The sequence below is a fragment of the Patagioenas fasciata genome, chromosome Z (assembly GCF_037038585.1).
Source record: "Patagioenas fasciata isolate bPatFas1 chromosome Z, bPatFas1.hap1, whole genome shotgun sequence".
NCBI lineage: Eukaryota > Metazoa > Chordata > Aves > Columbiformes > Columbidae > Patagioenas > Patagioenas fasciata.
In genome coordinates this window covers 65,855,434-65,877,934 of record NC_092560.1, presented here as the reverse complement: position 1 = coordinate 65,877,934, position 22,501 = coordinate 65,855,434, and the positions used below count along the sequence as shown (strand labels likewise).

Here is a 22,501-nt window from a genome sequence, read left to right as displayed (position 1 = left end):
GTAGAAGGCACCAACAAGTGTATTGCTCCCTAAATTTTGGGACAAACATGCAGATACAGGATGAGCCATTTAAATCAGTGGGAGTATCTTCATCGTCTTTTAAGTTTTTTAGATAAAACTGAGCTGAGCAAGAAGATCAATCAGATGCAAAGTTGAGGAGGATGAGGGGCTTGGAAGATACTTTGAAGAGGCAGTTGTAGTAGCGGGATGCTGCAAATAACCATTGCTGCAAAGGAATGGGTTTTGCCTCTGCAGACACTCTGCACTCGGGGTTGAGAGGAAAGGCAGGAACCAGAGGGTGCAGCGGGGAAACTGAGGGAACCCACACTCAGATTAATAAAGCAAATAGGACAAACAAGCTAAATGATCTCTGCTGAGTCTAGGGATTAGTGACCTTCTGCTTAAGTCTTTGGCTCTTGAGAGAGGATTTGGGATAAAGCTCATTTCTTCAGAGTAATTTATTTCTCAACATGTGTGGCTAAGTCTGCTCATACCGTTCCTGAAGACATAAAAAAGGAAAGAAAAACATTTATTTTTTTGTTTCTTAATTCTGTTATATTTTAAGGGGGGGAATTGATATCCCACTTCAGCATAAAATATGGAAGCCATGCTTCAGAGGAGGCTCCGTGCTGCAGTCTACAAGACTTCAGGAGCACAGCGAGACTTGCACTGTGCCTGAGAAATGTTAGACATCCTTAGGCTTCCTCTGATTTTGCACAGGTTGGTAACACATGCACTGTCTCCCTGCCCACAGCAGCTCAACTGGAGGAGAAAACCCTCAGCCAAAATCCCCGCATGCTGCTTATTTTCCATCCTCAGGACTCATGTGCCAGGCGGCTTGGAGGGCATGTCAGTGTGTGCTTCCCATCCATGCTCGTGATAGCAAGCCCCAGGTCTCAGCCTCTGTGGCCTCACTTACCAGCATGAAGATGGGTAATATGATATGAAAAAAGAAACAAATCCAACTCCACAATAGGTTGGGGCTATTTTTTAGGTCAGTTATGCAAAATCTGTTCCCTGAGATTGTATTTGGAAGCTGCAGTCTCCAGGACCACTGTGTTTGTTTTTCTCTGTGTAGTCAGTGCTGTTAATATTTTAACAAGGAGCTCCCACAGAGATGTTTGCCCCTTGGCCAAGGGCAAAGGGCCACGCTACATTTCCATTTGTTTTCCTATTAAAACAAAAACATTTTCTTATGAACATAACCAAGAGAAGGCCGTGCTAACACCAGGCGAAGCAGCTGCTTATACTGAGTAGCACTTTGTGTTGGCAGCACTTCTGCTTTAGGAAGGAGGTGAGGAAACACAGTAAAGCAATCGATCCATGGAACCTGACATGCCCAGGAGGTGGGGTTGTGGTGAGAAAAGGTTTCTGTGATGACCAGGCATAGTTTTCTTGGGCTGATATTTCCCTAAGAAAAAGTATGTATAAACGAGATTACTCTGCCAAATGCAAAGTAAGTCCACAATAACTTCCAGAAAAACAGGAGTCCATCACAGGTACAGAAACCTAAAAACTTGCCCTTCCAGCATAACACAAGAATTCATACACCCTAATGCCCGACCTTACTAAATAATAGATTTTTTACCAGAAACTTCACCTGAGGGCCCCAGCAGATGAGCAGAGGGAACACAGCCCTTGCTCCCCATTCCCACAGCATGCCATCCCCACATGCCACTCAGAGCATCTGGAAGCCTTTTTGAACACACTGCTGAAGAACACGGTGCTACAAAATCCTGCAGATGCTCCACAGACAACTGTGGCCACCAGCACAGGGACAAAGTGGCCACAGTGAGGACAGCCCGTGTGTCACCACAGCACGGCAGGAAGTGGTGCCCCATGGAACATGCAAAACTGGAGCACTGTGCTTTGATATTAAACAGTGACCACATTTGGAAGGTTTTTCTTCCCAGTAAGAAAATTGTTCTGTTGCAGGGATAGGGACAAAGTAGTTTATGGTAAAAAAACATTCAGTTCAAACTTCTGAGGAAGGGGGACATCAATAAAAAGTGCCTTGAAAGGTGTCCTCTTCTGAAACATCCATTTTCAAACCACACTGTCAGATGAGCAGCTCTACTCAGACACAGCTAAGGTCCACATTCTTTGTTGTCATCCCCTCAGCAGATGTACTGCTCTACCTCTCCTTGCATGCAGGCCTCTCAACAACGGGGCAAAGAAGAAGAGCACCCTCCTGAAGACCATTGTTCAGAGCAGAATTTGGCTCCAAATACAGTCAGGGACTGCATACTGGCTTTCTAGGACCAGCGAGGATTGCTTTGATACAGAACCTCAAGATCTCATCCAGCTGAGCCCAGGACTGTTATTGACTGCCGCAGGCAAGCAGCACAAAGTGCTTTGCACATTTTGAGACCTGTAATTTGGTTAGACGTTCAGTATTGTGCTCTGTAATCAGCTGCTAGCACTTACAGAGAAGCAGAGCTGTGTTTAGAATGTCCATATATCACAAAACTACTAATAGCATTGACCTCTTAGGAGGACCAGGACATTATATTTGTATTTCCAGCTGTCCTGGAGCATGTAGATGTGACATGCAGCAGCAGCAAACACTCAGGAAAGACTTTGACTCTGCTGGAAACCCCCAGCTTCAGGTAAGGTCAAAGCTTCAGCTTGGGTAGTGGCATTTGACGCTCACTCTCATTGCACATCTGATTTATGAAGGTCTTTCTCAGCACCTTTAAAAATACACTGATTTCCCTGATATCCGGCATGCCAACTCTTGTGCTGGGGAGGAGTCCTAGCAACTCCCCCGGATACTGGTTGAAGAGGAGAGACTAAGAAAACGCTATGCAAAGGTATGGCTGTCAAAACACTTCTCTGTTCATTTTTTGGAAGTGTGACTCCAGGTTGTGGGTTAAAAAGAAGCCAATCAGTTCTCTGACTATATTCCCACACATGGTGATGCTTGGCCATTTTTTGTGACAAGAAACATGATATTTTGAAGTAGTGGTTGGGTTTCCTCAATGACAAAATTATAGCAATATCTCATGTTTATACCACACTGTCATCACTTGTAATGTATCTTACTCTGCTTTCTTCAAAAAGTTTGAATTTGGAAATCTATTCAGCACTTATTTTGAAGATTAGATGTACATGGTAGCTGTGTCCAAGCACTGCAGCTATGCTTGATGAAATTCTTAATCAAATATTTCAATCTGAATGATATTCATGACAAAATAATTCTTTCGCAATCCTCCCAGGACTTGCTCAATGAAGCCCCATTCAGTCATGCTCAAGAAATGAAGGATTCAACTGTCATTTGCAGGAATACTAAAAGCTTCCGTCCAGTAAATGAATAATATCTCAAAATGAGAGGAGGAGTTCCAAAATACATAGGAAGTTGTTGTCTGGGGGAACATAATCCATATGTTTTAGAGCTGTATAGACAGAAGATAAATAAACATGCAGAGCTTTGACTAACCTTTATTCAGTACTCCAATAAAGCTAATTTCCCTGCAATTGTGTTTGATAGACACACACAATTTGCTAACTCTGAAGAGAGCCATAATTTTCCCTCAGTCACTAACATCACCAAAAATGCCACCACCTACATCAGTCCCCTTTAATGTAATAATACCCTGTTAAGCAAAGAGCTTAAAGAGCTTTGATGATTATATCACTGCATAATGTTTCTCTAAATTCAAAGGAAAAAAAAACCAAAACCAACAACAACAAAAAACTAAGCTCAGCAATAATCAATCTGTTTCTGCTATCTACATGGCCATCAGGTAGAATTCAAATAAATAACTTTTATATAAAGGAGTCAGATTCAACCCTCTCCCTAGGAAGCAAGGAGAGACAGATGAGTGATGACAACAGCTGGCTTCTCCAAGAAGCAGTGTGCTGCTCTTCTGCACTGTGTCTGACCCCATCACCACTCCAAGACCTGAGAACCTATAGGCACAGGACCTGCACCAAACAGGTGCCAAAGGAGTGCAATCCATCCTGGGCTGCCCAATGTGTTACAGCTCCAGCCATCAACCCCTGCGTTCTCTAGAGGCTGACCACATCCATAGGAGAGCCAGCAGAAGGGACCACGTGCCCATGCCTCTCCTCTCCTGTTGTCCTGTGTATCAGCTTTAGCCCCTTGGAACAGGGAGGGTTTGCGTGGTGGGATGGAGTTGGAGGTGAGGTGACACAAAGCCCAGGGTACATGAGCACACTTCTGCCAAGCCTGTTGCAGAGGTGGTAACCCCCAGGTGGTAAGCCCCAGCAAAATGGCAGAGTTGTGAGAACCTCAGTGCTCTTAGGAATCTGAAGAGGTCCCAGAAGACTGGAAGCTGGCAAGTGTTTTGTTGCAATCTACAAGAAGGGCAACAGGGATGACCCCGTCAGCTACAGGTCTGTCAGCCTCACTTTTGTGCCTGGCAAAATCATGGAGAAGATTGTTCTGGGAGTTATTGAAAAACATCTGAACAACAACACAGTCATTGGTCCCAGCCAGCACAGGTTCATGAGGGGAAAGACCTGCTTGACTAAATTTCATTCTACAACAAGGTTACCCACCTAGGTGACCAAGGGAAGCCTGTCGATACGATCTTTTTGGATTTCAGAAAAGCCTTTGCTACTGTCTCTCACAATATCCTCCTGGACAAGATGTCCAGCACACAGCGGGATAAACACACAGTGCAGTGGGTGAGCAATTGGCTGACAGGACAGGCTCAAAGGGTTCTAGTAAACAGAGTTCTGTTGGGCTGGCAACCAGTCACTAGCGGAGTTCTGCAGGGATCCAGCTTAGGGCCAGCACTCTTCACTGTCTTCATAAATGACTTAAACTCAGGACTTCAGGGATTGCTTAGTACATTTGCTGATGACCCAAAATTGGGAGGAGCTGTCAACACTCTCGAGGGCAGAGAGGCCCTGCAGAGGGATCTGGACAAATTGGAGAACTGGGCAATCACCAACCGTATGAAGTTCAACAAGGGCAAATGCTGGATTTTGCACCTGGGACACAGCAACTCTGGCTGTACATACAGAGTGGGGAACGAGATGCTGGAGGGCAGCTCTGTGAAGAAGGATCTGGGGGTTCTGGTTGACGGCAAGTTGACCATGAGCCAACAGTGTGTCCTGGCAGCCAAGAGGGCAACCGTGTCCTGGGTGCACCCAGCACAGCACTGCCAGCCGGGCAGGGAGGTGATTGTCCCGCTCTGCTCCGCACTGGTGCGGCCTCACCTGGAGCACTGTGTGCAGGTCTGGGTGCCACAGGATAAAAGGGATATAAAGCTACTGGAGAGTGTCCAGAAGAGGGCTGTGAAGTTGCTGAAGGAAGGGGAAGCCATATGAGGAGCGGCTAAAGTCACTGGGTTTGTTCAGCTTGGAGGACTGAGAGGAAACCTCATTGTGGCTACTGCTTCCTCACAAGGGGAGAAGGAGGAGCAGGCGCTGATCTCTTCTCTTCAGTGACCAATGACAGAACCTGAGGGAATGTCAGGAAGATTTGCCAGTGGACGTTTAGGTTGGACATTAGGAAAAGGTTCTTCCCCCAGAGGGTGCTGGAGTACTGTAACAGGCTCCCCAGGGAGGCGTCACAGCCCCAAGCCTGACAGTGTTCAAGAAGAGACTGGACAACACCCTCAAACACATGGTGTGAACTGTGGGGTTGTCATATGCATGGACAAGAGTTGGATTCGATGATCCTTGTGGGTCCCTTCCAACTCAGGACGTTCTATGATTCTATGATACATGATATATGATCTGATCATGCCCAATTCCCCACTGTTATGGAAATAAATCAGGAGATTCCCTAAAACACCAGTCTGGACAACATGCTCACCAGGCAAGGTGGGGCTGCCCTGGCACACTTGGTGGGCAAGGAATAAACATGCAAGCAGTGATTTTGCTTGCCCAATCCACCCTGGTGTTACAGGAGCTAAGGCAGTATTTTAATTTCACTGACTGTGCACAGGCTACATTAGTACATCACATCACAAATCACATCACTCACATCCCTTTGTATCAACCTGGAGGAGTTTTTCATCTAGCCAGAGAATAATTAGGCAGACAGAAATGGAGCCAAGGCTACTATTCAGTGTGGTGTACTGCCCCAACACCTTGAACAGCCAAGGAGAAAGGGCTCTGCTACTGCCACTGTAGCAGCAATATGAAAACACTCCAGGAAATCTTTGAAACAAACAGGTCTTCCCAGAAGGCAAGCTGGTGTTGCCTTTCAGCCTGTTATAAACCGAGACAGAATTATGTCCCTTCTGAGCACCCCAATGCAGAAACCTACTGAAGGACACTCAATACATCCTGGAGCAGATCAGATGAACAAGGTGGTAAAATGGGACTGGAGCTACCAGCCAGCTCCCTGAGAGCCAAAACCAAGCACTCCAAGGTCCCAAACTGTCATCCATCAACATCACCCTTGTCAAATAGCAGCTGACAGTAAGTTAGGGAAGAATGCTTTGGATTCTGAAAATAAATCAGGTTTTGACTCAGAGATGTCCTAAATTTTGGCCTAAATTGCATGTAGAATATTCTAAACCAGGATTTTATGAACAACAACACTGGTCCTGCACCAACAAAACTCTGTCTTCATAATGGCCAAAAAAATATCTCAGCTAAGGAAAATGGAGCACTTGGTTCTCATTAGCAGCAGTCTCAGCTTGCTGGTCTAATAACAGAGCTTTCTGGAAGGAACAAGCCCAAAATGAAGCCTTCAGGGATAGGATAAAAAGAACAGCTACCCAAAAACTTTGGACTCCATTGGGTGTTATCTGCCATTTTGCCTTAATAATAAGATAACATTGTTGCTGGCCACTGCAAGCAATTCCCTTGGATTTTAGGAACAGTGACATCTGGTAAAGAGGGAAAAACAAACTAACTGCTTTTTGCCACAAAACCTCTCAAATTTTGGGGTGTCACTTATTGGTACTGCCACAGCACCAACATTTATACAGTCATTGAATTACACGAGTGAAATTACAGAGAGTTGTTATCACACCTGCAAAACCACAGCCAGGCTGACCTGCCCAGCATCCACAGATTGAGGAGCTGCTGCTTTTATTCTGCTACATGGCAGAATTGGGAGTGACCGTCCCCTCAAACTGCTGCCTCGTTCACTACCCATTGGCAGCACAGGTCACGCACTTTGCAGGATTATAACTCAAAAGTGTTACCCCAAGGCCATCATGGCTTTGCAAGCCTGACAGCTAAAGCAGCAGATAAATAACCAATGAGTCTTCCTGTCAATGCTATATTCTCGCAGGATGAATCTGTAATGTGGCTTGGTTTGTTTGATTGTTGTTTCGTTTCAACATACAGGTTATTTCAGTTAGAACTTATTATGTGCTCCTACTGCAAGTCTCACTTGCTAGAGCACTTTCTCAGCTGGTCTAAAATGGCATATTACTCCCCATGTCCATAAAATGTGCTGGATTACCCAGGCTGCAGATCAACAGAGTTTACTCTTAAAGAAGGGCCACTTCACTGGAGTTTTGTTTCCAAAACTGTCCGTCCCCAAGATGAACCCCCTTTGGCATGAAAGGGAGCATTTCATGGCCTCCGGTTCATTACAACCTTAGGTATGAACGAACATTTGCATCCTCATCTTTAGCAGAAAAAGGTCTTTTTGCCTTTGCAAAGGGAAATGTGAGCAAGTCGGCCGACCCACAAAGAGTAAAGCAGGGCCAGTAACTGATTTTACAGTATACAGCAGCTGAAATAAAAAAACAAGAATAATCTATATCAATGCAAGAGCCTTCATGTCTGATTTGAACTCTTAAAGGTTTCAAGTTTTCTGGGACAGGAGACAGCACAAGAGAGCAAACGCAATAAAATCAAAGGGAATTTATTAAAATGAAGTTGTTTCAATCTGGAAAACACAAAAATGTTTTGCTTTGAAAAATTCCCAGACAACATTTAGCTGTCAAAAATGCTTCCCTCAACTCAAATGAGTCAACAAAAATAAGATGCACCTGTAAAAAAAACCTTCCGGTGCTGCTGAGTCTGTGTTCATTATTACTTAAAACAGCAGTTTTAACCAAACCCAGGAAGACTCTTTTTTTAGCACAGACCCTCTGGTGCTTATGACATACTATTTTTTGACACAATGACCCCTCAAAATTTTCTGGTGGATGTGCAAGTAGCAGATGCAGGGTAATTATCTATTTGGTTTTGTTACTTGTTTCCTACAGACCTTAAGAAGGAACCCAGGGCTTTCCCAGGGGCTGGGCATAAATCAGTACTGACTGCAACCTGCATCACACATCACGACAGGCGGCTGCAACGGCTGCTCTTCCGCCCTTACCTTGCACCAGTGACGTCCACACCGACCATGAGCTGGCCATTCAGAGAAAGGATCTCATCCTTCAGGCGGACTCTCCCACATTTCCCGGCTGGGCTGTTCTTCTTCAAGTCTGTCACCCAGATGCACCCGACATCGAGCACTGGCCCCTTATGTCCCTTCCTCTTCTTCCCTCCTCGACGCTTCTCCCCGTAGTCCCCCAGAGCAGGGATGTTCCCAAAGCTCAGCCCAAGAACCTCAGTTTTTCGCATCTCCTGGGCCAAGTACATGGTGCAGATCTCTGTATCAGAAGTCCCACAGCTGCCTGGTTGCAGCTTGCTCTCATCCACGGAGAAGGTGAGCTGGATGTACTCACTCAGCTTCTGGACAGCTGAGCGGCAAAGACGCTGCTCGGCACCCTCGTCCCCCTCCCGACGGCTGTTCTGCAGCCACTGGCACAGGAGGGGCAGGAAGACCCCCGCGTTGTCCTGCGTGATGGGCATTGCTCTCCCTGTGCATCACCTCACAGCAGCTCTGTCCCCAGCCGGCTCCCTGGACCTTGGCTCTGCTGCCCACCGTGGCTCCCTGCAGCCCCTGGAGCCATGCTGGAGTGGGGCTGCACACACAAAACAAGCCCCATCTAATCTCTCAGGGATATTTTTTGGACTCCAGGTGGCCAAAAGCACAGTCAAGGCAGGATGTTTGGTGTGAACAAGCCACAGCTGGCCTGATGGAAAGGTCAGTGGATGAAACAGTGGGGCGTGTTTGTGGCTATCCAGGTACACCTGCTGTCAGAGTCCCCACTCTGCTGGGAATGATGGCTCCTTCCCACCACGGGCACCACGCCGTCTTATCCTGCAAAGGGAAAACAACATGGTTACGAGTGCCAAAAATGATACAGGTGTCCAACAGCCCCAGCCCAGCATCCTGCCGGGGCAGGAGCCCAAAGCTGAGCTTGCGCGGCCGGAGCCGCTCTCCTTCTGCGATTTACCACTTGAGGGCACCAGCTGCTCTTCTCAGCAAGGGAATAAAAGGTCACGATTAGCTCCTGACGTCCCTGGTGAAAAGGGGAATTGATGAGACGTGGGGATGCCCCTGCCACAGCTCCAGGCCTGTCACCAGAGCAAAGAAGATGCTCCAGGCAAATTCAGTCCAACCAAATCCACTCCAAGGACCACTGATGGGGCACAGCATGACACTAGTCTCACCAGCACCTGAAACTGGCTGATGCCATTGCTAAAGGCAGCTCTGCCCTCCTCCTTGCCAGCGTTTTGAGGCTGGGATAGGCTTAATCTGGTTACTTCTCTGATTTAGCTCCCCACCAAGCTGCACGAAGGGTGGGCAGCAGCAAACATGAAGGGTGAGGACAGGCAATGGGGACCCTCCTCTTACTGTCAGCAGTGGCTTAAAGCAGACTAAATCCACCCTGCAGGTAAAGCATCTAAGGGAGGTGGCTACCTATTTCACAGGACAAGAGTTGTACAGGTGAATTCCCTGGTTTCCTGCTATTTGGAGAGGGAGACTCACAGGGAGCCAGGAGGCAGCGAGAGCTGGCGGGTTAGCAAGCAGGGAGGGTGACAAAGGGTTTGCTTTCTAGGATCATTAGGATCTATGAAACAAGGGAAAACCCTGATGCGAGTCAAGTCTGGTTGACCCATTTCTTTTGGGGAGTTTTGAGCAGCAGATGCTGCTCAGTGACCTGTGCACCAGGAAGGCAGACGAAGGCAATAAGTTTGAGCTTGCAGCCTGCACATCTGCTCCTGCAGACATGATGCAAGGCTCATGTTAAGCACTAGAGCGGAGTGTGAAGCAACATCCCATGACCCTGAGAGCACAATTATAAAGGAAGACTCTTGCAAAATGCTGCTGCCCAGAAGCTGGATCCAAAGTGCTCTGCCACCTCCCTGGCTGCGTAGCACTGCCTAGATGGACAGGAGTGACCCCAAGCAAGCTCAGACAGGGAGAAGGACAACACATCATGGCCATGCATGATGCTCCTAGGAGATCCCCAGTGTCTTCACAGAGTGATGTTACACCAGCGGCTGAATAGGGACGGACATCAGGTCAGGGAAGGAAGAACTGGCACATTGCTCAGTGAGAGGGACTTCTGAGTTAGGCTCAGGGTATGAGGCATAGGGGACAAAACCAGAGGAAAGAACGAAGACAGAAGCCACCTGGGAAGAGGTCTAAAAAGAAGGGGTAATAATACAACAGATTGACCAGGAAATAGGGTTAAATCCTCTGAATATCTTAGATATCTAATGCAGCATTGGTGAATATATTGCTTTTAACACAGGACTTATGTCTTATTTCAGATCTCAGATTTCATTTAAGACTAAAGTGATGATTTAACTGACATAACTGGAACTTGCTGTAGTAAGACATAGATCTGGAATACTGATATAAAGATGCATAACTTACATATGGACTGGCAAAGAAAAAGCAGAGGCAGCATCTCTTGATATACCAAGGATGATGCATATACTCGCTCTGAGGTCCAAAACACAGGAGGAAGAACTGCCAAATTTTCTATTTAATAATACAAGGAGAAAAAAAAGCCATGGGGAAGAGTACAACAAGCCCCAAACCAAGAAGATTAAATGGATCAGGCTGCCTGATAACAACTGATTCAATGGTAATGGGAGGGTACAAGCATGAGATATCTGCAAGGAAATGAAAGCAGCAGGAGACAGAGAATCCTGGTGCCTTCAGAGAAACATCCTCGCATAACTGATAGGTCAAGTAATCAGTAGGGAAGTGCCTTCAGAGAGGGATGTGTTTGGGGTAAGAATGTGGAAAGAAACTTGTGTAAGAGTGCCTGTGAAATGATGAACTCTGCCATATGCAAGGGATTGGGGAGAGCAAAACAGAAATGTCTGGATTCAGTACATTAAAAAAATGCTAGGCAAGAATTCATAGATAAGAGTTTAAAGGAAAAAGAAATCAAGGTGAACTGTAGTTTCTCGAAGAAACAATATTTTGTGCTTAAAAGGTACAGGCACAATAACATCTCAATGCAGAAGAAGGATCAGAAGACTTGGCAGCATCATGAGCTTTTCATTTACCTCAAAGACAAGAAGAAAGAACACGAAAAGGTTACTGAGCAGGAGTTTAAAAATAGTGTGAACACACAGGCAGAGATATTAGAAACATGAGGGCATAAAAATGAAATGAAACTTGCAGAAGATAAAAAAAAATGTTACCCTTTATATGTATATTAATACCAAGAAGACAGTCTGGGAAGCTGTTGCTCAAACAGAGAGAAAGTTATTGAAAAATTACACCGAAGAAGGTAACACCAGTTTGATTTTTTTGCTTTAGTCCTTGTTAAATTTGGATACTATGCACAGGGGATTGGTACAGTTAGTACTACGACACATTATCACTACAAAGGTATACTGTCCTCTTCTCTGCCCATTCCAGGGTGAGATCTCTGTCCAAGTCAAGTATTTGCAGACGAGCAGGGTAGGACAAAACACCTTTTAAATTCCCTACAAAACCAGCTGAAGCCATCTCAAGTACTTCCCTCCTGGTCACCCATGAGAGCTCAGACAGGTAAGGTGCCAGAAGCCAGGACAAAGGCAAGTGCAGTGCCTGTCTTCAAGGGCAGAAAGAGAAGCAATAAAAGCAGACTACATCAGTCAGTCTAGCTTCAATCCTCTGAAAAACTCTAAGACAAACAAAGAAACAGTTTGTGGTAGATAACAAAAATATAAGCAGCAACGGATATAGAAGAGACAAGAAAAAAGATTTATCAAATAAAATTAATTTCTTTTCATAATGGAGAAGTTGTTAGATGTCATTTATCTGGGCTTTATTACAGCTTTTGACACCATTTCAAACAACTTTCTCATAAATAAACTAGAGAAACATGATTAAATTAGACTACTATAAAGCCATACCCAGGGAGTAGTTATTAATGATATTCTGCAACAACAGAGGGACACTGTGACCAGAACTCTGCTGGATCTATATAGTCGAGTTCTGCTCAGCACATTCATTAGTGACCTGGACGATGAAAGAGAGCACTTATTAAATCTGCAGATTAAATGAAGCTGGGAATGATTGCAAACACACTGGAGAACAGGATTAGCATCTAAAATTATCCTGGCAAAAATTAAAAAAAAAAAAAACAAACCAAAAAACATTGTGTAGAAACTAGGATGAAGTTCAGCAAGGACAAGTGCAGAGTACTCAGAAGGAAAATCACATGTAGGTAGGGTTGGCTACATGGCAAATCTTCAGAAAGAGAGGCAGGGTTTGTAGTGAGCCATTCCTGTCAATAAAGTCTGGCTGCTGCGGGGGGAAAAGGCATCATTGTCCCAGGATGTGTCAAGAGGGACAAAGCCTACCAGGCTCACACAGGGCTGGGAAGGTCTCAGCAGCAAAACTGCGCTCTTGCAGCAGAGCTCTGACATGACTACCCATCTAGAAAAGGTGAATTATTCAGATATACTCTAGAAATTAGGGCCTGCTAGTCTGAAAACGAGAAAGCATTGCAGGTGGGGTGTGAGAACACAAGCTGAATATCCTCATGTACTTCAAAATGCCCCACAGTGACCAGGAGGAAAAGAGCAGTCTATTCCCCTTGCCCATGGTGGAGTGATGGATGTGAATCACACTGGGGTATGTTTATGTTAGCAGTCAGGAAACAACAATAAAGAATACCAAAACACTAGAGGATACTGTCTTGGGTGACTGGAGTCTCCATCACCCACGGTCTCTGCAGTGGGTTAGACAAATACCTGCCAGGAGCAACGACTGAAGCCTACCTCTCTTGGGCTGAGGGAGAGAGTAGATCTCACTATGTCAATCTCTCTTAATTTTTTCCTTCAGCATCATTTTCTGTCTTAGTGAGAGCACAGTGAGAAGTCATATAATGAGCAACATCCACTGAATCATGACAAAGACACCCTTATTGTTGCCTCAACACCAAACATTGGTATGGCTCCCAGTAACAACACAGGGTTCAAAACGATTCAAGCTCTAGAGATGATCAGATCACTCTTTGAGGCCCTTTTTGGCCTAATAACTTAAGGAGTTTTGCTCTTATCCAGTTAGTTTTGACATTGGGTTGACATGTTATGGACTGCCCTTTGCAAACTATCCCCAGACCAAACGTGATGCCCCAGTCTCCATCCTGGAGAACTTCGGGCTGGTTCAAAGCAGCTCACAGTTTTAGCTCCAGAGTCTCCAAATCTCCTCTGCACTGGCCAAGGACACAACTTGATGTTGACTCCAGATTCAATCCTGCAGTCAGCTGGGCAGGATGGGCCATTTAGAAGCATCTGCATCCCACACAAAACTCATCCATCTTTCATTTAGTGACATTGCTGGAGGGCTCTCCCCCTTCATGAACACACATCTCTCCAGAGACAGAAGATGACGGCCCGCTCCACCCCACCAGAGGCAGACAGCCTTCAAGACCCCATTCCTCCTTCCCACAGGAAAAACTGTGGGCATCAATACCCTGTGGCTTGCCTGTCTATGCCCCTGAGCTCACTGCAGAGCCATGATAGACACTTAGGAAAATCAGGTAGATAATTATACAGTACTTTCAAGGGATTTTATTTTCTCAAACAAAAACGTTCTGTCTTAAAAAAAAAAAAAAAGACTCTTGACAAGCATAAATAGGAAATATTCCTTTCAGATGTAACAGGAGGTACAGAACTGAGCGGAACACCTCTGTGCAGGTGAGAAGAGCAGCTCAGCCTGTCCAAAGCCAATGGGAGCAAAAAATAGAAAGGTGGCAAACTGTTCATCAACGGAAAAAATAGATCTGCCTGATAAAAATGGCAAACTCCTTGCTAAGATGAAATTGATTTTTGCCCTTGACTTCCACCAAAATAGACTCAAGACCCACATGAGAAAATTTACTGGACCTGCCACTACCTTGCTTACTTTCTGTAGGTGACATATCTGCCAAACCATCCCACTGCCTCACATGGAGTACAAGACGTTTTACAAAAGGCTCTGATTTTCTGCCTACCCTGGCACTGACATTTGGCTGGAGTAAACCCGGCCAGCTCTGAGAATGGACAGCCCTGCAGGGACACAAGTCCCGTGTCCTGGGAACAGGAGTCTGTGTTCTTGAGTACAACTTTCCATCAAAGAGATTTTGTCCCCATTGCTCTGAATGCCTGTGAGGCTACTGATTCTCACTCTCTGGCCAGTGATTTAATCTCACAGCCCACCTGAGTCTCAGTGGGGTCTGTTGATAAAGTAAGTGGACTAAAATTTTGCAGACTCAGAACATCCCAACTGGAAAGATATTGGTGTGGGAAATCCTACTTAATTGACTGTGTGTGATATGGACACAAATGTTAGTCTTGTTCAAACAGTAGTGTCATAATGGTGCAGAGACAGTATGACCACTCAGTTTGAGGAGGACCCTCAACGGGGTTTAACCTGTAGTGGTCTCTCAGTTTAGAAAGACCCACACCATGCTGAGTGTTGGTTTCAGGGCTCAGATTTACCCTCCTCTGCTGCAGGAGCCCACAGGCTGCACCCACAGACAACCACAGCATGGGGCAGGCACTCTCCTTTGCAGGAAGATGAAGCTTTTGGGTCAGATGCTCTCAAGAGGATGCTCTCAAAAAGATGCTGAAGCAAACACCTTGAAAAAATACGGTCCCTTCTTACCAGCAATGCCAACAGCACAAGTACCACTCCTCTCCGTTCAACCACAGAAACAACCATCCATTCTGCATGGCTGCAGCCTGCTCAGCCCAGGTACATGCCTCTCCGCAAAGATGTGCCACCACCACCCAGCGAGCAGAGCAGCCCGGTCCCTCTCCAACCAGCCACCAGCCACAAGGATCATGTTGGGCATCACCCAATCTGGTCCCCAGCTATCACAGCAACCCTTTGACCCTCTACTCAATAAAACTCACCAAATTTTAACTCAAAGTAAAGAATATTTACATCTCATCTCTTTTGCTGTCCCACCACACCGCATAGCTGGAAATGGTCTGTATGCCAGCTTGGATGCACTCATAATCAGTTTATACCTACGGACGTGTAGCTTCTACAGCTCTCTGCTTTTCTTGATGTTTATCAACTCTTCTCACCTTCATCCCTGAAGTACTTACAGTCAGAAAAATCAGCCTTTACCTGCCCTTCTTCCACACAGCACGCTCACATAAGATGTGCTCTCAAAGGCTGAAATACCACTTCCGTAACTGAGCTGGATATCTCCTTCTACCTTCTTGCATCAAAGTTTTTAGTTATGGCTCAGGAAGAAACACACTTTTTTCTTCATCTCCAGCCCTTCTGTTCAAAATACCAAGTTATACATAGGTGGTGTAGGTGAAGAGAAGTTGCTTCTTTTAGGCTTTCTTAAGGAAGAATTACTTTAAATAATTGCTTACAGAAGAATATGAGTATTTTCTTTAAGTGTGTTGAGGCTGTCAAAAAGCATATATGGATATTCAGGGCTTAAACAGAACTTCTTTTTTTTTTTTTTTTCCCCAAACAAGCTGAGCTTTTTCTTCCTACATTATCCTCAAAGGAGTGATATAAAGAGCTCCAACAATTACTTTCTCATAGGGGGAAAAGGAAATATAGAGGATCATTAAAATGCCCCATTACTGATTTTTAAAAGGTGATTTATGCAAACAATCAATGTGCAGTCCTCCAGGATAACCCCTCTGGCAGTTCCAGACTAGTCTAGAACTCCAGAAAAACATACATACAGTTATTCCAAAAATTCTTTTCATCCCCTGAGTGAGATCACTTTAGAATTACTTTAAAGGTTATATTTGACAGCTACTGTTAATCTTTTATATAGAGACGAAGGCATCAGGTGTGTTTTCAGCACCAGAGAAATAAATTCACTACCAACAAAAGATGTTCATTTACTAATTTATATCCAAGTGTAGCTTTCATTTCTTCTATCTTTTGGTTAGCAACTAATAGTAAAAAAGTAACAAGGGGCTGGCGGAGGAAAGCAAACCAACCCAAAAACACCTAGGAGCTGAACTGAGGTTTTTCACTAAAAGACACGCTATTGCTAAAAGACGGTTTTGCTGTAACAGTCTGAGGTCTGAAATTCTTCAGGACAGTGGTGAAACTGTTTTATTCTGGATTACTCAGTGGTGCAAATGAGATCTGGGCACACAGTTATGTTTCTGCTGAACTAGCCAGACTGCACATTTAGAGGTCAGCTTTATGCCAGCCATAGGAAGACTACTGATATTTGACCTGGCAATAAAAATTTATATCTTATGCTGGCAGGCTTTGAGAGATTTTAAACAAATTTGAATTGACAGTGAGTTTTATAGCAGTCAGCATTTTTTATCTCATGGCCTCAATGCTTTTAACCCAGCTGTAGGAGCCCTAAAGCTGGATTTACTGCATTGTCAAACCACAGCCTCAGTTTTGACCTCAACACAAGTAACCAAGAGGAATACATGGACATGAAAATAATCAAAACTGGGATTTCTTTTCCTTAACTTCATCTGAATTTTCATCTGAGCTTGTCACCATGGGCTCCCTTTCTGGCCAAAGGAGAGGAATGGGCACTCTTAGGAAATGATTATCTGAGAGGAATGGGCACTCTTAGGAAATCATTATCTGACCTGTTATAGATCTTTATTTTCAGACTAGATGCATGACATCTTTCGAGCACACTTTCTGCTCCATTGCCTGAAAAATATGTAGCTAAGTCAAATAAAGATGTCTGAATATGATTAGATGGATTCTACTCTAAAACATGTAGTTAACCAGACAAAGTGGGCAGAGAATAAAAGACAGCTAACATAGCATAGCTAAATAAAGGCAGTGGCAAACTCTCTGTCAGCTCTTGCAGAAAGGTCCCTGCAACGCTTTCTTAACTGCTTTGATTTTCAAGTATTTGTCTTGACTACATAAAAATCAGAAGATGTGCAAACATCTAAATCAAACCTAGTAATTGTCAAGATTATTATAGTATCAGCCCAAACTAGGCCTGAAAACAAAGAACATTTCACCAAAAGGACACTGAAATAGCCAAGTGTAAAAATGCAAAATCTGTGCAGGAAATCTTACACAATTAAAGGGATATGTCTTCTTTAGCAGCATTGCTCAGGAGAAGCTGCCTCAGTTCTCACAAAACCCACCACTGCCCCTTGGTAGGAGCTGCTTGTTACTAGAGCCCTGAAGCCATCCCCTACCTCCTTCACCTTTATTTCCATGTCTATACAACTCCATATCAGTGCTCTCCCACCTTCTTCTTTCCCACACTACCTGAGGACATTTCCCGTCTACTCAGAAGTCTCCACAAGGCTTTAATCTCCGCTTTACACAGAGCCCAGACTTAAGAGTCTCCATAAACAAGTTTGTACAGAGAGATGCATTTCCAAAACATATTGTGTGAAATGATACCAGAATTCAGGGTTCATGGTAGTTCCACCGAACCAGGAACACTATGGGATTTTACTGATACATTTTTACTAAATGTTATGAATAGCTGAATGCTGAAGAAGATATCTGTCAGCAGGTAACAGTCAAACTTGGAAGCGTGGTGTTGGTCAAAGCCTCCAGCAGCCACACCAAAGCCTGGCAGCACAAAGCCCATCTCACGCTGCATGTTGCTGCAATCTCACCTATGTTCAAGTGGCTGGTGTCCCCTGGGTACAGCAAGTGCCATGTCTTTTGGGACAGTGAGGCAACCATGCAGGTAGCTCCTGTCTGAAAGATGGGAAAACCAAAGCCAGTTGTTTTGGACAAGGTAAGAAAATGTGAAGCCAGGGCCACGATGACGCAGATTCACAGTTCAAGATCTTTCATACATGAAACAACAACTGGGTTGTTTGACCTGCTCAGCTTAGTAAGGAAACCTTCCAAGCATAGTTTTCGACTTGCCAAAACTGCTGTGGTGCAAGAGGAGATCCAGGGACAGACACAGTAAGCTTTTAAACTGGAGAGACTGCCTGGCTCTAACCAATGGGCTGTATTTTCCACCATCATTCAGATAAATTAAAAACAAGACAGCAGGGGAGGAAGCATCCATCTGGCCATCCATTATTAATGAGAGGATCAAATCTAAAACTCTTTCTGACACTGACACAGAAGCCCTTTAGTACAATCCATTCTCTTTAGTCCTCACCCTCTTTTTACACAAACCGTCTCCAGCAGCCAGTCTCTTCTTCAGGTCCAGGTCAGGTGGGACAATGGAAAAGCTTTGCAATCTCTAAATGACTTTTTAAATCTTTCCAATATTCTTTTACGCTGAATGTATTTTGAGTATTGAAGGAAGACGGGCTTGCCTTTACGCATCCTTTTAAACCAGAATGAAATTACTTATTTCAAAGACAAGACTTAAAATCAGCTAATTCTCACATAATCTAATGTCCCAGATAATATATCAAAGCAAACTTCTATAGCTGTCAGATAGTTAAAAATATGTCTACCTATGTGCCCCTTAAAGACTACTCAATTTTGTGGCAGAACAGAAAAAGCTTGCTTATTGCAAGCTTGTTGAATGATGGAAGAGTTCTATTTAAAGAGTTTCTTGAAGAATGGCACCCATTCAATTCTGCAATTGTTCAGCATCCTCTGTATGCCAACATGCCTAATCATCCTTTGGATCTCTTCCACTTGCTGAACAGTTCAGAGCTGCTGCTGGGAAGCACCACTGTGAATTTTCAGAGTATCCAGAATTTGTTTCTGACATCATTTATAGAACCAAAAGCTGGAGTAACATAATTGAAGTCAGTGACGCTTCTCTGGATTTACTTTACAGTTGTGTAACCACAGCAGAAATCTAACTTTAAGAATGTAGATTCCTAGAAACATCCCTTTACCAAGTTTTAAAATAGCACAGCTCTCTCTCTCTCACACACATGCAGAGAGAACTAGTCAAAACTACAGACATATAAATAACAGAGTTAGACTTTAGGCACCTAAATAAGTGACCCAGTTTTCAAAAGTGCTAACTGATGTGACTTACTCCTATATGACCTTGAAATAAGCACGCACCTACCTACACCTTGATAGCCACAATCCCAGATTTCTCAGTTGCAAGGCTTTTGAAGAAAAGGACTGGGCTTCCATGTAACATTTTGAACACTCCTATGGGAATTTACTGCACACCCCCGTTCTTTCTGAAAACAAAACTTACATAAAATAAGAGACAAAAAAGGCTTTGTAGATCTGTAATTACTTTTAAATGCTTCCACTCTTCTCAGGACCTTCCTGTGGGAAAGACCTCTGCGATCATTATTCATAAAATAAGAAAATGCAAATAACATGTTAAGTTTGGACCACATTGTCTGCAGTAGTCATGAATCCAGGATTACAAACAAACCACAAACATCTGATGTTCTAATACTGCAACTCTGTATTAAAAATAAAAGTGCCTGAGAAATTGTTTAAATTAATTTTTTATAAGTACCAAGAAAACATACAGCTTAAAACCCTGCAAACTGAATACAGTTGGAACATGGACTGATGTAATTTTACTGTCTCACAGGAAAGTCAACAATTAAAATAAAATTGTTTTTAAAAGGCATGCAGGAAAAAGGAAGCTGTTTTCTATTATCTCTTAACTCTGAATTAAGACCAGCAAAATTATTATTATTAACAGATTTAACAAGACATACTTCCATATCGCTATTCCCCAAATCCATTAATCAAGTCTAATCTGACCTGAGCATTAGAAATAATCATCAGCCTACTGTGAGTGCTCCCAAGCAACTGTGCCAAACAGAGCTTAAGAAGGGACTTTCAGAGAGGATCCTTCCTATCTTGGCTTTGCCAGATCACATAACACTTCTCCCTTACTTACCAACACCAATAGTCTCTTTCACTTCCCAGTAAAATTTATGACCTTGAAACCTGCGGATGTTGGGATAACGGTTTACATTTCCATCACCAATATCTACCTGGAGGCAATAACAGCATTTGCTTTCAACACTAGATAGTCACACATCACTCATCCTCCATGAAGGGTCAGTTTAGGTGTATGAAGCCCTTTGACACACAGGCAGAGCTCAGCTTTTCTCCGCACAGCCCTGACAGACAAGAAAGAGCATGCATAAAGCCAGCTACCCATCACGATCTTTGGGAGTGCATCTCTGAGACCAGGAGATCATTCTGACGATAGCCAGCAGCATGGTGCACCTGAACTGCAGGATTTCCACAGCTGCAGGGTCAGTGTCTTGCACTCTGCAGTTGTGGTTTAGCTCCTATTCCTGCTCTCAAGTGAATGCGGAGGATTTTGTGGCAAAAGGGCTCATCTGTGACCTCTGAAGGACACAAGCCACTAAACCGTAACCCTGCCATTCCTCCCTCTGTCCTCTTAACCTCCAGCTGAACTACAGCAGCTTCCCAAAGCATGCAAGTCAGACTGTGTTTTTCTTTCCCAAATTGAAGGTTAACCCTGCTGGTAGAAACTCGCTGGAAGCAATGAGCTGTCACCTCTCAGAAATAAGATACTGCTGATGCTGATGCTGACCACAGCATCCATTTCCTTCTGCAGACAGACCTCTCGGACCAGGGATTCGGAGCCTCAAACCACAACACGGTCATCAGGAGCAAACATGCTGCATTCAGCTGCCTTAACAACAGCTGAACAACACGAAGAAAGCCTGTGTGACCCCAGCCCAAGCCTCCTATGACCGTCCTCAGGTAACGTGTGATCGTGCTTTTTGAGGCAGCCAAATTTTGTGGCTGCTTTTGAGGTTTCACACAGCCGGGCCTAGGATGGTCCTCTGATTCCAGCAATAGCTGGACAGGATAGAAGACTGCAGCCTTAGGTCCAGTTACTCTTACACACGTTGGGTTTTGGCTGACAGAAAATTATCTATTAAGGTAAAGAAGGAGGGGTTGCAGCCTAGAGATAGAGCAAGTTCACGTTGTTAGAATTACGTTTTTTTTTTTTTCAAGCTTTTGACAATTAGTTATCTTCTCCCAGGACCGTAGGACCTACATCCAACCAGTAGAGCTTGTGCTCTCAGGATAACTTCAGGAGGCACATGCCTCCTAGAAGTCTCCATACAAGCTTCAGCTGAGTCCAGATGCCACAACCCAGAGGCACATTGTGCAGAAAGCTATGCAGCTTCACTCTTCAGGGACCCCTGTTACACCGCGTTTTGGTGAGGAGACTTATTTTTTACCTATTCACACTACGTACGGTCTCACTAAATCTTCACACAGTCTGGTGAAAATGTTTCCAGCACAGAAGCTGATGCATGGTAGTTCCAATGTAAACCTTTGGTGCTTTAAAATACTTCAGTGCTGAATTAAGCCCCAATTAAAAATACATTTAAAATGTTATGGTCTATAAATAATGATTCAATGCTTTGCTTAACCACATGTTTTTATGCAGTCATCATCTCTGCAAAGACAAGGAGCAAAGTCTTGCCTTCAGGCATTTTAAATATTCAAGTTTGTGAGCCAGTGTTCTTATTGGTCCAAAAGAACAAAAGAGCGAGTCCATTTGGAGCAAGCACACGTGATAATCTTTACCATGCCATACACTACTGGTATATTGCCCATACACTGGACTTAAAGAAGCATCATAAGCACTTTCATGTATTATGCTGTTCAGATGTGTGTCACAGCAGATATATGAAAGAAGCCAGGCGGGCTTTCTGAGACATGCCAAACTTTTAAGAACATGTGACAAGCCGACTTCACCATGTAAATCCTCTTCATAATAATTCTCTGTAACACGATATAACCACTAAAAGAAAAAGACACAAAACAGAACCACCACACATCCCTGTTTCCCACAAAACCTTCCACCATTAAGCTCAAGCTTCAAAGTCAGCCTCATTAAAACCGGAGTTTTTAAAACTAAAAAAGTGCTACTGCAATATCAGACTCAAATATTATAAATTAAATACACTTCATTTTTAAATAAAAAAACAAGAGTAATGTAGGCAAAAATCCAGATACTGAAAACTAAAGCACTAATCCTTCAAACACTTAAGCAGCTATGTAATATTGCTCATATCAGCAGATTTACAATACATCTGTTTCATCCTGTTCTTAGAAACACACTTGGGATCAGGAGCTAAAATATGTATATGTTGTCCCCAGAATATTCCCAGAACCTCTATGATACATACTCAATAATCCACCTGCATTTCAGCACAAGAAAATCCATCCCACATCTTCATATTCAAAAACACTTTTCTTAAACACTTTCAGCTTCAAAGTCATCACAGCATCCCAAGACATTAAGATCCTGCCAAAAAGAGTGATTTAATAGCCATATCACTGCACTATTTATTTAAGCAAAAAAAAAAATCAGTTTTAGTACTGTGACGATTA

The 22,501-nt window shown here is 43.9% G+C and overlaps 1 protein-coding gene across 6 annotated transcripts in view; it reads right to left on the bottom strand.

The window, feature by feature from the left end:
- The window catches only part of PDZD2 (PDZ domain containing 2), a 203,301-nt gene that overhangs the window by 132,488 nt on the left and 48,312 nt on the right, over window positions 1-22,501 (bottom strand). For all 6 annotated transcript variants that reach the window (XM_071802550.1, XM_071802551.1, XM_065861791.2 and 3 more), the window contains one exon: window positions 8,267-9,097. In XM_071802550.1, the coding sequence (XP_071658651.1) occupies window positions 8,267-8,745 (479 nt within the window). In that variant the 5' untranslated portion in view covers window positions 8,746-9,097. The remainder of the gene's footprint in view (window positions 1-8,266; window positions 9,098-22,501) is intronic.